This window comes from Brachycentrus maculatus, unplaced genomic scaffold (genome assembly GCF_059751285.1).
Source record: "Brachycentrus maculatus isolate JH-2025_06_01 unplaced genomic scaffold, ASM5975128v1 h1tg000046l, whole genome shotgun sequence".
Taxonomy (NCBI): Eukaryota; Metazoa; Arthropoda; class Insecta; order Trichoptera; family Brachycentridae; genus Brachycentrus; species Brachycentrus maculatus.
Window position 1 is genome coordinate 1,094,846 of NW_028280800.1, and position 16,903 is coordinate 1,111,748.

Genomic DNA, 16,903 nt, shown 5'->3' on the forward strand with positions numbered 1-16,903 from the left:
CTAAACTATTTGTATTTAATTTTTTATTTCTTTATTTCACCATTTAAACATCAATCCTACATGGTCTCCACATATTAGTCTGAGTGTATTCACTTCTGAGGAATATTTACCACGGAAAATAAAATGACAGAAATATATCAATGAATATTTATTTAAACACATCAAAGTATAAAATTTTAATAACCTCTGAGTATCTAATAAAATTATCAAGTGCAATCACACTTTTTCTAGTGAATCTATTAACACTAAACATACAAAATATAAAAATCACAGTAAATAAAAAGCGACCATTTGTGCCTAGGAGATTATACAATGAACAGAATAAATAGTGTTGCATATTACAGATATTTAATATCAGTCAAATTACTACAAAATTATGAATTACACAATTAAAACACAAGATGTACTATGTTTTAGGCAAGTGTGATTACAATTATATCATAATGTATAAGCATTTATATAATCATATTTTGTACAAAATGAAATTGAAAAGGGCAGTGCTTTGTGAAAAATAAAAACATGAATTTAAAGTACTACAAATAAGCAATACACAAACGTGTTTGAAGCAAAAGAATGACCTCCAAACATAAACTATTAACAATTTTTAAATTTGATTGCACTCAAATACTTAAACCTTTGCGGGCCATATATTAAGATATATTGGTGTTTCAAAAGAGACAAAACATTGTTATATACAAAGGGAGTCTGGGCATTCACGGAGCTTACAACCTAACATTGGCTTGATTAAGTGATCATTTTATACACTGTGTAATGTTGAGTATCCTGCCATAGAACATCCATTTTGCTGTAATTTTCCAAAGTTGTATATATGCAGTATTGTAATAATCATATTCATATCTCAGTTGGAGTTTACAGATGGATCTACCATCTGTTGAGGACGTTGTGAAGTGAATAGCTTTCTCTGTCTGACCATAGGAGACAACTCTTTGCAAATTATTTTCACCTATCAGGAGACGCCTGGAATATTATAATAAATTATAAACTTTATATTTGACCAGTTGATGATTAACAATTTATATTATTTTATGGAATTATCAATAATTATTTATATTTTTTTGGGTAGGTACAAATAACTGTAAATTTATTTCGTAGTATTATGACACCATATTAAATTTACTCCGATAAAGATATGGTATTATATAAAATATAAACAAAAAAATATATATTTTGGATCAATAACTTAATTAAAACATAACAAAATAAAATATATAAAAAATCACAGTGCTTAACAGGTAAAACTTCAAAATTGTAAATAAAATTTAACTAATCAATAATACTTTTGAAATACGCAATACAATATAAGTATCAATTTTTTTTTTAAGTCAGTGAGGAAATGTAGAGTAGTGGACAGTTGTAAAACACATTGGACCTTCTTAGACATTTATTATCAAAGAATTGGTATGGTGGTTAGTTGAATAAGTGAGGACAACTACTCGAGGATTGGAAATTACTAATCAAGAACTGGAAAATACTAATCATTCCTGGTTTTTCCAGCCAGAGATTAACAAAGAAAATACAAGGTCAGAGATTTCTCTCCAAACTTATGACGGTTAGTATTAATTATAATTTATATTTGAAGCATTAACTTCGTGATTTTCCATTTTATAATTAAAATGTAACTTTGTTTTAAAATCACTATAAATATTTTACTAAAACGTAATAATAATTTACAACATTTTGAGTGTGTCCAAATACTTGTTCATAAAATCTGGATTATCTCTAATTACAGGAGTTATTTTCATGTTATTTTTTGACATCTCATCAAATGTGAAGAAGAATATGGAAGTCCCGTAAATGCCCAGACTTCCATATTCTACTTCATCTTTGATGAGATGTCAAAAAATAATACTTAATTATAATGTCTACCGGTTTCGAAGCTAACTTGATAAAGAAGCGGTTAGCTTCGAAACTGGTAGACATTATAATTAAGTTATAATAAAATATTTAAAGTGATTTTAAAAATAAGTTACATTTTAATTATAGGTAATCATTAAACCTGTAAGTACTTATTAATTTCAAAGTAAACTAGTCATCATATTAACACACTTCAGACGGGTGGTTTTTAGGCTTACAGACCGCTGGCGATGGGATTTGATAATTATGTACAGTTAAGGCCTCAACAAAGCTATTGGTACATAATATTCATATAAAAACATTAAATATATAATTCCTTTTATTCTAGCTTTGATATGAGGCCGGCGCTGAAAGCAAAAATACCCTTCCCGTCCTTAAGCGTCAATCGTCCAAACGGGTAAAAATACCTTTCCCGTCCATAGTGTGTTAAAAGACTACCCTAAGATTTCAGTTCAAACAGATTAATTTATTGTAAAATGCTTTGAACTATTTGTAATGATACATTTTATTTACGTTTTTATTATTATCATGCGTTACATTCCACATTTCCATAATTTTAAATGGCCAAAGTGGTAATAATAATTCATCATTTAAACTATTTATTCAAATTCTGACTACATTATAATTTGGTCAATATTGATACTAGACATCTCAAAGAAATCCAGTAAAACATTTAAATTATATTTTTTCATATTAAATGTTTTTTATTTGTAAATTTATTTTACGGACATTTATCAGTGAAACTACATATATGAGAATAAAACAAGTAAATAGCCTTTTCCATTTTAATTTTACTTGGACATTTGTTTTTATCCATTCTTCCCAAAAACTAAATACACTCAGACTTCGCTTTGCGTCGTTTCACTTTTGTTTTGTTATGTAAATATTCTTCTCTTTTTAACATTCAAGGACTGAATAAAATACGGTAACCTATCTTTGATGTTTATATGATTACCAATGGAAAATAGCAATTCACTTTGCGTTGTTTTAATTTGCGTCGCAATATTTTGGAACATATCTACGGCGCAAAGTGAGGTCTTAGTGTATTAGTGATTTTACACTTTTTCTGACCTGGACTGGTTTTTGAAGCGCAGGAGTGATCACCTTGCCATCGTGTAAGTAACGATGAAGATTACACTGCGTCTATACGATGCAGTGCCCTGTGCACCATTGGGTACGGATAAGAGTAAGAAGGATTCTTCCATAATGGTAGAATATAAAAACCTAAAAATGAATAAAAATATAGTTTACATGTAAGCGATCTAAACTAGTTTGTGGTGTTAGTGATTTTTTTATCCTGTGGCAGAATGATGTTTCTATAAAAAGGTTTGAATAAGCCATGATAAGGTTTAGTTTTCAAAACAATTTCGTATACCACAGATAACCGTTACGGTTTTATTTTAATTTACTGACTAATTAATATAATGTGAAAATTAAATATAAAACTATATCTTAATATTCAAAAACGAGATTTCAATACAGATCTTGCTGTCTTAATTCAAGGATTATTTTTAAAATGCGTCATTATTGAAGATTACGTATTTTGATTCATGATTTTTAATAATGAGAGTAAAAATTATAAAAATTCCCTAATGTAAAGAAAGTATTTACAGTAAAACACGAGAGCTATGGTAAAAATGCCACAATATCCATATGTCTAGGACGCATATAAAAAATACTTTACTAGTCATTTATACCACAACTAGAAATATAGAAAACCTCATTTGTATGAATTAAAATATAGGTGTTTTGCTTTATACGGTTATTTTTGAGCCCCAAAGCTACATATCCGCCTCCGTAGCGTAATGGTCAGCATGCTTGGCTACCGTTCTGGAGGTCCCGGGTTCGATTCCCAGGGGGGAGGGTCAAATAAATATAGGTGATTTTTTCACTCTAATATTTATTCAATATTACCCTGGACTGGTACCTAAAGTGGAGGGCTGATCACCTTTCCTTCATGAGTTACTGATCAAGATAACACTGCATTTATATGATGCTGAGCCCCATGCACCATTGGGTGTTGATAAGGGTTGGATGATGATTAGTGGATATATTCACGCATGGTTTACACTATACTTTGATCTGCTGACGGTGATTTTACAGCAGCATGCGCATTTTCATAGTTGCAAACACAATTCAATTCAAAATGTTCAACAACATAATTGAGGTAAGTGGATACCAAAATTTAGATTTCGATCAAATACCTAACAAAATTATGCATGATAAAATCCATAGAGTATCACAATGCAGAAGAATTGCGATGACTATTGATGATTTTCCTTCTATATTATGACTGTTTCTATGGATTTTAATAATCTTTTTTTAAAGGTTAGGTATAAGGGTAAAATGCTAATTGAATAAAATACGACATTGGTACCAACGCCCTCAAATTATATAAAACAACCATTAAATTATATCTGAATTAAAAGAGTATAAATCATGTTCTCTTACAGATAAATGATAATATTCACACGACATAAAGATTTTGGCTTTGGCAAGTTGCCATAATTGACAAGGTAACATTTGTGCATTATATACACAAGGTGCATTAGTTTAAATGTATTAACAGTAGAAAGTGCTACAATTTTTAATGTATAATAATATAACACTAATTGTAACGTTCAAATTTACATTGGATTTCATATTTATTTAAAAAATATATACAGTAAAGAATTGACTAGTCCACTTGCAAACCACATTTTCTTAAAAAATTTGTTTTTTTAGCCAGAAAATTAAAAAATTATAAACGTAATCTGCCAAAACTCATTAAGTTAGGAATAAAATAAAAATAGAAAAATTAATACTCTTGCAAAACTCGCTATGCCGATCGACAGTTCACATTCTAAAACCTCTCAAAAGAGCTCAAATTGGTAAAAGGTTTACTCTTCTACCGATTGCCGCCATTGGCTAATAAACTTAATTTTTTAACCTAACGTGGTTTGCAAGTGGACTACTCGATTAATTTACCAAACTAGAGCTTTAAAAGTCCATAGAAATGACATTTACGGTACATTTATACTATTATACAGCAGAAACCAAATATAATACAAATTTATGCTTAACTAAATAAATATAATAATTGAAAACTCAGAATACTTCAGTTATGCAGCCATAAACGGAGAGAGATACACAATTTTTTTTTGTTGGATTTTTTCCTTCTAATAGCCAGTAATGCTATATTTTCTATAGGTCTGGACACACACGAACAATTGTAATCAATAACAGATTGTCAATGTTTTTCTGTGTGTTGACTGTTTTAATTTAAACACCATAGACAATAATTAATAATACCATCATAGACAACATATGAGGTACACCACAGATAAAGATAGTCAAACACACAGTGAAATAATCAGTATGCTGTGTCAAAACTGCCAACATTTGCATTATTTTCCATCAATGGGTGATCGCAAATGTTAGACTATTCAATTGTCTCTGTAACAATCAATTTGTTGGATCAATGAACATTATTCACGGAAACATTGACAATTTACTAATCATTCTTAGGGGTCTTTTAAATTATATGATTTCTTTACATGCATTGTCAGTCAGCAATTAAAATATTTGCACACTTTTGTGGTGCGCTTTCCTTGTCATAAGACATGGATATAAGGCACCATTTTCTACTAATTATTTCGTCCACTGATGTGGTTCTTTAGTAATTTCATTAAAACTTATAATCTAATAGTTGTCTGATGCTTTGCAAAAGCAAAAAGCATTCATTTATTCACATCCATTAAAAATGAGACAAACACGCGGTAAAGGACATAATCATTTAATCGTTAGCCTTTTCAGTGTCACAAACGTGTTTAATTTTTGGACTTGCGATTTAATTATTTAAAATTAATATGTTTGCACATCCTACTTCACACACATTTTACTAGGCAATACATGTTGATATTGTAATAAGCATTTCTTGGGATAATTATGACGTACTAAGATATGTAAATTTTTGCTAAAAAAATAGCGGCACGCAGCATCACCATATAAATATCTACTGGTAATAAAATATAAAGTAACAATAAAATAATACAAGAATATATCAAACACATAAAAATTTCATAACTTAAATCACAATTTAATATTATACCTGTTACACACAAATGAATAAATTGGTAAATAAAATTAGTGGTCCACCCTTTTGTCTATGATTTCGGGTACCATAAATAAAAGAAGGATTAAATTTTAGATCATCAGACATGGAATAATAATTTACTAACCAAAATAAAAGGGAATCAAAAATATGTCCATATGACATGTCATTTTCATTCGCATATTTATCCAACCGAATAGCAGGCATTTTACACTAAATTGAACAATAATCAAATAATTTGTTGTAAAAACAAAGGAGTGTTGTAAATATCGATCATAAAAAAATGGAATTTTATTTAAATTCATCCGTATAATTAGGTACTTACCACAATATTTACAATATTTTATGTATAAAGAAGAAAATACAATTAAATTATTTGCAGATATCTTTTCAATGAAATATATATCTACAATATGCTTTTAAATCAATTTGTCTACCCAAAAAGCTTATCACAGGTATTTTAACAAAATATTTTGGAATTTACTAAAATACTAGTTAGGCTTTTGATTAAGTACATCCGAGAGAAATAGAAATTAGTAAAAAAAAAATTGTTCCAGTTAAAATGGCATTCTTTGTGAGATACTTGCAAGCATAGATCAAAGTAGGTTCTGGATCGGTATTACAGACTACCCTGGTTAGTTGCACTTTTCATTTCGTAGGGGACCATTCATCCCCTGGCTGAATCAACACTCTGAATGATCCGGAAAAACATGATCATTGAATAGCTATTAGCAAAATTAAAGGGAATATAACACATAATTTCACTATTCAGAGACAGAGTCTCTGTTTACACTTTGCAGGGCCGAACAGCAGTGCAGGAGTAGGGCGGTCAGGGCTTGTGTTCGCTCCTCACACTCGGTGAGACACTGCAGCTGTCTCGCCCTCTCTGACTTGGACAAGGTCTTGTTGGAGAGGGATGACTGTATTTCGGAAAGCCTGGCGCTCTCTTCATCTAGTGCCAAGCGGACATCGGTTGTCTGAAATATTAAAAAAAATGGTCGTATTTCATTGTTAGGTTTTAAAAATGGTAATTTTAGTTGGTTGTTTTTCGTGGAAGTCTTTTCCTTTCTATTCAAATAATCAAATCCATTACAAATGATTTGATTCTTATATTCATTATTTTGTCCGCCTCCATAGTGTAATGGTCAGCACGCTGGGCTACGGTTCTGGAGGTCCCGGGTTCGATTCCCAGGGGGCGGGTCAAAAGTGATTTTTTCACTGTAATATTTTTTCAATGTTACCCTGGACTGGTACCTGAGGTGGAGGGCTGATCACCTTTCCTTCTTGTTAACGATCAAGATAACACTGCATTTATATGATGCAGTGCCCTATGCACCATTGGGGTGCAAATAAGGGTTGGAAGAAGAAGAAATTTCATTATTAAAACAAAAAATTTTGAAAATAAGATCTCTCAGACAATTTTGGGGTAAACCGATGTATGATAGATGTTCGAATGATGATATAAGGAAATAATGCACGGCTGAGATGGGCACTATCCATAAAATTAAGAAAGGGGTGTTGAGATGGTTTTGGCAAGTAAATCGAATGAGTGAAGAAAAAACTATAAAACAAACTAATGAGGTGAGTGTGCAATGACTGGGGATAATTTGCCATGATCAAGTATTTCAAATACTGGTAACTGGTCAGGTCAGGAGTCATAGGAGAATAATTACAGGAGAATAATCGGCGGGTATGTATGAGGAGATGCACGAATTTGGATAAGGAGAAGATTTTATGCAAAGACAGATTAGTGTGTGGTTCTATTCTCTCCGCCTTCTTAACCTTTCCTTGTCCTAAAAACTTCTGCGTGCACCGGTGATATGTATTTTGTAAACCATATGAAAATGTGGTTTAAAAACAGGAAAAATGTAAATATTCCTAGATATTGCTTTTATTCACCATAGTTGAAGTTGAAATGTAACAATTTTGTAATGTTAGCTCTGGTAAGTATCTGAAAATAGGAAAAATATACATAGCAAGTAGCCGCAATAGCTGGCGTAGCGACATGACCGCCGCTTAAGCCGATCTGCGCACTATTGGTGCAGTAAACACGTTACGCACGCCACACGCGCACACACATAATTTATCCCCGATTTTTTCAGAAATTATTTATTTCCGTTGCTGCAAATAAAAAAATATATATTGCAATACTTTTATGTAAAACATAATTATATTACGAGGAATACAAAAATTCTGAGAACGTATCTATTATATTTTAAATTGATATTCACATTTAAAAAGTCGAGTTGTAGTAAATACATATCACCGGGAGGGGAAAGTTAATTGGTAAGTTAGTTATTAATAAAGATACTGAAATGGTGTTCGCACCAGCGCGGCGAGCCTCTCGGCCCTCTCCGGGGCGGGCAGGTGGCCCAGCAGGCGGGGCCCGGTGTCGCGCGCGCCGGCCAGCAGCAGCTCGGGGGCCTGGCGCGCGCGCAGCAGCGGCGCCAGCAGCGGCTCCGCCCCGCGGGCGCCGCCCGACAGTGCCAGCCCTAGAGCTGTCCATGCGCACTCCTCCTCCGGCGACTGACGCACGCTGCAACCAAATATTATTACAATTACAAGATGAGCCATTAATTACTTTAATGCTTTTGGAGGAGCAGTGTTTACGGACAGTGCATGTATTGTAGCGTGCCAACCTTAGCACTGTTTGCAAATATCTACTCGTTTGCGTTACATAAGATAAACAAACATCCAGAGCTCGCGAGTTGCCACATGATGCCTTTTATTGAAATTTATTTAAATATAACTGATAATTCATTCATTCAAACCCTTATCCACACCCCAATGGTGCATAGGGCACTGCATCATATAAAAACAGTGTTATCTTGATCGTTAACACATGAAGGATAGGTGATCAGCCCTCCACTTTAGGAACCAGTCCAGGGTTATATTAATTAAATATGCATTAGGATGAATTAATCACTTATATTTATTTGACCCCCCTGGGGATTGAACCCGGGACCTCCAGAACGGTAGCCGAGCGTGCTGACCATTACACTACGGAGGCGGACATCACACTATGGAGGCGGACAAATAACTGATAATACAAAGGATAAATTTAATTTTTTATTATTAGTTTCTGATTGTTTTTTAATTTTTATTTTTACAGTTAAAATTTGTTGTACTTTTTATTAATTTTAGTTTTTTTGTCCCAAATAGTACACTAATTTAAGTCATATACTTATCATAAGTAACCCAGTTTTGATCTGTACAATATTTTTTGGCATCTCGCGATCTAGCAAAAGTATGTTAGAGTAAGTAAATAAAATGCTCCCTCTCTCTACCAACAGTATGTAAAAGACAGTTTTAAGCGTTTTCAGCAAACAATGTGTTAAAATACAGTAAAAAAAGTAATCACTACAGACCAAATGTTAGATTTGAACTGTTTTGATAAAAAAAAATTTAACCCTTACCCGCACCCAATGGTGCATGGAGTACTGCATCGTAGCAACGCAGCATTATCTTAATCGTTAATTTCATTAAGGCAAATTGATCAGCCCTGCGTTTCTTGTACCAGTCCAGGGTGATATTGAATAAATATGAAAGTAAAAATCACCTATATATATATTTTTACCCCCATAGGAATCCAGCACGTTAGCCAAATGCGTTGACCACTACACTACAGAGGCAATGAAAAATAGAGGATGATTTTATTTTTTTTGGTATGAAAAGTAGGGGATGTTTTCTTATACTGTAAATCTTTTACAAATCTTTCAACAAGGAATCAAAGCGTCATATAACAAGGGTAAACACATAAGTGACGTTACCTAGGTGTGTGCTGTGGGGAGGGGGGCAAGCTCCTAACGGAGGGAGGCGGTGCATTGTGCGGGGCTAAACTGTGCGCACTACCGACGCGACGCAGTCCGCCCAGAAGGCCCGCCAGCGCCGCCCTGCCCAGGGAACCTGCGTTATTTGGGTTAAGTCAACTTAAGCCAATATAGGACAGATTTAGTCAACTAAGATCACTATAGGACAGATTAAGTCAACTTAGGTAAATATAGGATAGATTAAGTCAACTAAGGTCTATTTAGGACAAATAAGGTTGAGTTTTAGATTGATACTTATGGTAATTTGAGTCCGGTCAACTTAGGCCAATATAGGACAGATTAAGTCAACTAAGGTCAATTTAGGACAGATTAGGTTAACTCATGTAAGGTTGAGTTTCAGATTGATACTAACGGTAATTTGGGTTGGGTCAACTTCGGCCAATTAGGCTTACGACCCGACATTTGGCTGGCTTAAGAAATTAATTTATACACTTGTGGAACATTCACCATTCTGCACATTATTGCAATTTTTTAAAGTTATATTTATGCAATGCATAAATATAAGGTGGATTCCATTCATACGCTAGTTCTTATTTTATGGATTCGGAAGTATGGCTGATGGCGCCATCGGTTAAGAAATATATATACATATATATATATATACATATATATATATATATATATATATATATATATATATATATATATATATATATATATATATATATATATATATATATATATATATATATATATATATATATATATATATATATATATATATATATATATATATATTGGGTTGATGCAAAAGTTTTGACCGTTTTTTATATATATATTTTTTTTTAAATTTTTTCTTGTGTATTATTTATTTAATAAATTATATAATTTCCATCAGTTCTTTTAACCTTCTTCCATCTTTCTATCAACTTATTAATACCAGTAGTATAAAATTCCGCGGATTTTAATGCGAAAAATGAAGTAAGGGATGTTTTTACCTGCTCTATTGAATAATTTTTTTCATCAATAAAATTTTTTCGCAGTGATCGGAATAAATAAAAATCAGAAAGAGCAAGATCTGAAAAATACAGTGGATGCTTGATAACATCCCAATTTAACTCATTTAGCTTGTGTTGGGTCATCATAGCCACATGTGGTCGCGCGTTGTCGTGATGAAACACTGCCCCTTTTCTGTTTACCAATTCTGGTCTATCCTTTTGAAGGACCATGTTCAATTTGGATAATTGCTGACAATATCGTTCTGCTGTACTTGTCTTATCGTGTTCCAAGAGTTCAAAACACACAATACCCTTATTATTCCACCAAACACAAAGTATAACTTTTTTATGGATTTCGGCCTTCGAAATTGTTAATGGGGCTTGTCCAGGTATAGTCCAATGTCTTTTTCTTGTCACGTTGTTGTACACGACCCATTTCTCATCTCCCGTCACCAAACGATGCAAAAAAGGTTCATGTTTTTGTCTCACACTCAAAGCAACGCGCGTTGAAACACGATCCAATAAATTGGCAGCCGACAATTGAACAGGTATCCAAACGTCGTACCGCGAAACCATTTCCATACGCTTCAAATGTCTTAATGCGATTGTTTGGTTGACTCCCATCATTGACACAATCTCCCTGATGGTTAGACGTGGATTGGTGTCAATTATGACTTTTAATTCGTCGTCATCAGACTTCAATGGCCGCCCGGTACGTGGTTTATCAATGAGTGAAAAATCTCTAGATCGGAATTTTGCAAACCATCTTCGTACCTGTCGAACTTTGATGACATCTGCTCCATACACTTCACAAATGTTTTTGGTTGCCACACTCGCGGTATTGTCTTTACGGAATTCATAAAGTAAACAATACGTAAATGCACTTTATCGAACGACATTTTGAGAAAATACAAGGGAAAATACATTTTGAGAAAATACAAATAATAATTATTACTGTACTCTGGCCAGGCCAAAACTGAATAGAAAGTAGAGGGAAAGCATCCTTTATACAATGGAATCATAAAAAAGTAGATACTATTCATAATTTATGAAAAAAAAAAATTTTACCTGGAGTCATAAAAAACGGTCATTACTTTTGCATCAACCCAATATATATATATATATATATATATATATATATATATATATATATATATATATATATTAATATAGTTACATTTTTAATATGATACATTTTCTAAACATTTATACATATGGAAAACTTGGAGAGAGGCTTACACTCATGGTTTAATGTTTTATATAATTAATGATATAATAGTCTTTTTTTGTATATTTTTTCAAGATTTATATGTAATGGGCATAATTTTTTTCTTAAGAATTTTTATATCTTCTATTTTTTTAATTTATTTATTCCCAAATATTTGAAGTTTTGTTGAAATTGCTTAGTATTACATTTTATATCAAGTAGTCACAATCAAAGACAATCAAGTAGTCTGTGACTCAACATATGATCAAATGAACAAGACAAGGACACGTGGTGTAAGCACACTGGTTTACAATATAATTGGATCGGGTATAAGAAGTTGTTCAACAAACCTTCATCTGTCTTAGTGCTGGTGTCCTTGAGTAGCGACTCCTGGGATGCCGTCGGGGTGATGGTCGCAGAGGCGGGGCCTTCCGCTCCGTCCATGTGTTCCGTCATGAGGAATTCCGGGGCCTGGATGGTGATCGGAGCCGGCAGTTCACTCGAAGGAGATAAGCAGTCGTCTGCTAAACAAACAATATTTTTTTGTGTCGCAGTTTTGTATCAAAAAAGATATATATTTAAAACTAACTAATTGACAACCATACCGCTTCCCTGCGGGGTAGGCGGAAAGAATAGAATGTCACACCACACGGTCTTTGCAAACATTCTTTGCCTCTTCCTCATTCATGCGTCTCCTCATACATACCTGCTGATTATTTCGACTCCTAACCTGACCGCTTTCAAGTATTTGACATACCTGATCGTGCCAAGTTTTATATATATTTTTTATATTTCTATTTCTTCATATATATTCTTCAAATATACATATAAAGCTTATAGATTTTTACATTTAATACAAACTATTATTTACACTTAATTTCTTCTTCTTCTTCTAACCCTTATCCACACCCCAATGGTGCATAGGGCACTGCATCGTATAGAAGCAGTGTTATCTTGATCGTTAAATACACGAAGGAAGATGATCTGCCCCAGTCATACACCGCAGGACAAAAAAAATTACGAGTTTACCTGCTACCGCACGCCTTGACTTTACTGAACTCTTTTTCTAAGAAATCCTTTTTTGATACCTCTTTCTTTTGTTCGATAAATTAAGGACACTATGTGTCACCTTTCTACAATATTTATATTTAAAAATGTCTCAAACAGTCTTGTTTTACCCGCGTTTGAGTGAACATAACACAACAATCATGAAAAGTGCAAAGAAAATGTCGATTGCGATAAAATCCAAAATAATCACATTGTCGCAACAAAACATATCTAATTGTGAAATATCTCGTCGAGTTGGGTATTCAGAAGGTGCAGTGAGGTTTTTATTAAAAAAATTCCAAGAAACTGGATCCATAGAACGGAAAAAAGGAAGCGGACGGGGGCGCGTGACATCTGCCCGAGATGATCGCTTAATAAAAAAAATACTTATGCGCGATCGATTTTTAACGGCATCTGAAATACGCGCAGAGGTGCAGTCTACCAGCACATCAACATTTTCAGTAAAAACAGTGTCCAGGCGGCTGTTGGAGCATGGTTTCCAAGCACGAAGACCCGCAAAGAAACCATTACTGACGAACAAAATGAAGAAGGCTAGACTGGATTGGGCGAAGGAGCACCAGAATTGGACCTTGGAGGATTGGCAAAATGTTATTTTCTCCGATGAATCAAAATTCAACCTTTTTGGTCCAGACGGCATAAAGATAGTTCGACGAAAACCTGGGGAAAGATATCATCCGTCGTGCGTCACTCGAACCGTTAAACATTCACCCTACGTCATGATTTGGGGGTGCATGACAGCGTACGGTTTGGGACCTCTAAATTTTGTACAAGGTACGATGAATGCCATCCAGTACAAAAAAGTGTTGAAAAACCATCTTATTCCAACAATCGAGGACATTACGCAGTATACCGCGGACCCGATTTTTCAGGACGATTCTGCGCCGTGCCATAGAGCCCGCACTGTGAGTACAAATATTTATTTTTTTAATGCATTTTGTGACCACTTGATAAATAATTTATTGTTTATTTTACAGATCAATGAATTCAAGGATAAAATTGGCTTAAAATCGATGACGTGGCCCGGGAATAGTCCTGATTTGAACCCGATAGAAAATTTATGGGCTATTATGAAAAAAAAAGTCGGAAAAAAAAAATCAAAAAACATTGAGGAATTAAAAAGAAACTTGATTCAAGTTTGGGAAGAAGAAATAACTTCAGAAATTTTAGATTCGCTTTACGCTTCGCTAAATAATAGAATTTTACATGTTATAAAAAATAAAGGTGAATTCACTAAGTATTAAATATTTTTAAATGTTATAAATATGTTTTAATGTAAAATACCTTAATTTAAAATAAAGCGATTAGAACCTACTTCTTAAATATGAATTGAAAAAAAACATGTCTTTTATTATTTCATCACAAACACTCGACCATAAATGAACCGTTATGGGTCTCTAAGGTTCGGGTAATCTGATACCTGGTATATAATGGCAATTTCCAAGTACAATTCATGAGTAGGATCTTTTATTTTAACCTTGAAGTAACGAGTAGTCATCACATATGTGAAACAATACAAAAAAAAACTAATTAAATATCAAGAATAATTCATTATGTGTCAATTTTAGTTTTTTTGAGGACTCGTAAATTTTTTTGTCCAGGGGTGTAGTCCAGGGTCATATTAAAATAATATTAGACTAAAAAATCACTAATATTTATTTTTGACCCTCTTGGGAATCGAACACGGGACCTTCAGCATGGTAGCCTAGCGCGCTTACCACTAGACTATGGAGGCGGACTTAATTTACATCATATATATTCGCATCCTTTTACGGATGTCACGGCGTCGGTTCCATACACTTTACTTTGCAAACGACCCACAGCCGGAGTCCAGCTGGATATCGAGAACAAATCAAAACATCCTCATCGCACTACATCAGATTGATGCAGAGTTGACTTGATAATTGATTATCTGAAGCCAAGATGGTCAGTCCTGTGCTCTAGATTATCAGATTAAGGAATGGAATATTGATTTATTTAGACAAAGGGATAAATCCTCACCTTGAAGGCTTGTAAGGGGCGGTTGGCACCTTCCAGAACTCAAACATTTGGCTACGCATTTCTTGTGACAACACAAAGCGCAATCTCTGCACTGCACCGCATCCTTCAGCCAAATCTGTAAGCAAAAAACATAGTGAAATCATAGAACAAAACATTTAAAATGCATTTATTAACCTTTTTTCTATTGCTTAAAGAGATTGATTTAGTTTTTTAACAGGGTGCGGCAATAAGTACCACCCTATTGGTAAGTGCTGCTATTTTTACAAATGGTGTCATATCGCTCACTCCTTTCAAGAACGTCATAAATAAAAAATCGTAAATTTTCAGTTGTGAATGTTTTCGGAATGCCTAGAAAATGTACTATATCCCAGCAAAAGAGGCATATTTTTAACTAAATATTTACCCGCTACAGGGCAGAAAGTATTGTTTTTGCATTTTGAAGAAAAGGTATTGTTTAATTATTTTTTGAAATTTACTAAACATTTTTCAAATGGAGCAAAAACCTTCAGGTTTTACCTAAAAAGATCAGTTGCACAGTAAAAAGTTCAATAAGTGGCTTGATATTTATTTTTAATACATTGTGTTATATTTTTAAACTTTAAAAACGTTCTCCTGAAAAATCAAGTTTTTTGATTTATGACGTTCATGAAAGGAGTGAGCGATATGTCAGTTTGCTTTTGATGGCCACATGTCTTACTGCACGCGACACAATGCGCGTTTTGAGGGTTGCCCTCTCAACGTGTGTAATTTCACATTCTGGTGATTCAACTGTCTTGGACTTTTTCCTCTAGGGACATTTGAAGCCATTGGTGTACGCGAACAAGCTCCGAACCTTGGAGGAGTCAGAGAACAACATTCAAGCCGAAATTGACAATGTGACACCAAAAATGCTGCACACAGTTATGCAAAATTTAATCAAATGGGCCCAAATTTGCATCAACGCCGGCAGCGGCCATTTGTCAGACATAATTTTCCGAAAATAATTAAAACATAATCTATAACTGCATATGAACATAATCAGAAAAAAAAACAAATGAGTTTTCACTTAAAACAAAAGTTATAGCAAAATAAAATCAGATAATGCTTTTTGCTCCACCCTATAAAGCAGTAATGATTTATACAAATCAGGAAGGGTTCATAGAGGTAACAAAAAGAGAATGAATGGTGCACTGAAGTCAGATGTAGCAAAGTAGCTATTTCATTAATTCATTCATTCAAACCCTTATCCGCACCCCAATGGTGCATAGGGCACTGCATCATATAAACGCAGTGTTATCTTGGTCGTTAACACACGAAGGAAATGTGATCAGCTCTCCGCCTCTGGTACCAGTCCAAGGTAATATTTAATAAATATAAGAGTGAAAAAAGTAGCTACAGCAAGATGATAAGCACTCTCTTTGAAATCCTTTCTTTATTAACATACCTTTTTCCCGCAGAAATCACACTGCGTACTTCTGTGGAAATGGGTCCTGAGAAAATCGTGGCTTTTAAATTTGGTTTCGCCATAGTTCTTCAGATCTTCTTCGATAGCTATAGAAGCTTGTTCCACCATGTCGAAATCTCCCGAAGACCCATCCTTCTCCATGTCCAGAGCTGATTTGGACTCCTGACTGGAATCTTTTGTCATTTTCGGGGGATCGATTCCTGTCCATTGGAAAGACAGAAGAATGTCTCCGTAGCAAAGGCAGGGTTCGAACCCGGAGTGACTGGAGAGTGGGTGAGTTTTGCTGTAAAAAAGATGAATAAAATAATTCACACATGAGTTTTCGGCGTACGTTAGGTTTGAATTCGTAAAGCATATGGAAATAAGCATATATAAATAATAAAATCTATAAAAAATTATCAAAACTTTAAAATTAAATTTAAAAACATATTAGACTCACCCCTACCTAGA

General features: G+C 33.7%; 1 protein-coding gene across 3 annotated transcripts in view; it reads right to left on the minus strand.

Annotated features, from left to right (window-relative positions):
- Nucleotides 1-139: 139 nt before the first annotated feature.
- Pdzd8 (PDZ domain containing 8) overlaps nucleotides 140-16,903 on the minus strand; it is a 39,693-nt gene continuing 22,929 nt past the window's right edge. For 2 of the 3 annotated variants that reach the window (XM_088277576.1, XM_088277575.1), the window contains 6 exons: nucleotides 16,433-16,736; nucleotides 15,010-15,124; nucleotides 12,294-12,467; nucleotides 9,739-9,874; nucleotides 8,297-8,504; nucleotides 140-6,945 (listed from right to left, as the gene is read on the minus strand). In XM_088277576.1, the coding sequence (XP_088133702.1) occupies nucleotides 6,733-6,945; nucleotides 8,297-8,504; nucleotides 9,739-9,874; nucleotides 12,294-12,467; nucleotides 15,010-15,124; nucleotides 16,433-16,736 (1,150 nt within the window). In that variant the 3' untranslated portion in view covers nucleotides 140-6,732. The remainder of the gene's footprint in view (nucleotides 6,946-8,296; nucleotides 8,505-9,738; nucleotides 9,875-12,293; nucleotides 12,468-15,009; nucleotides 15,125-16,432; nucleotides 16,737-16,903) is intronic. The other variant, XM_088277578.1, reaches the window with a different exon arrangement.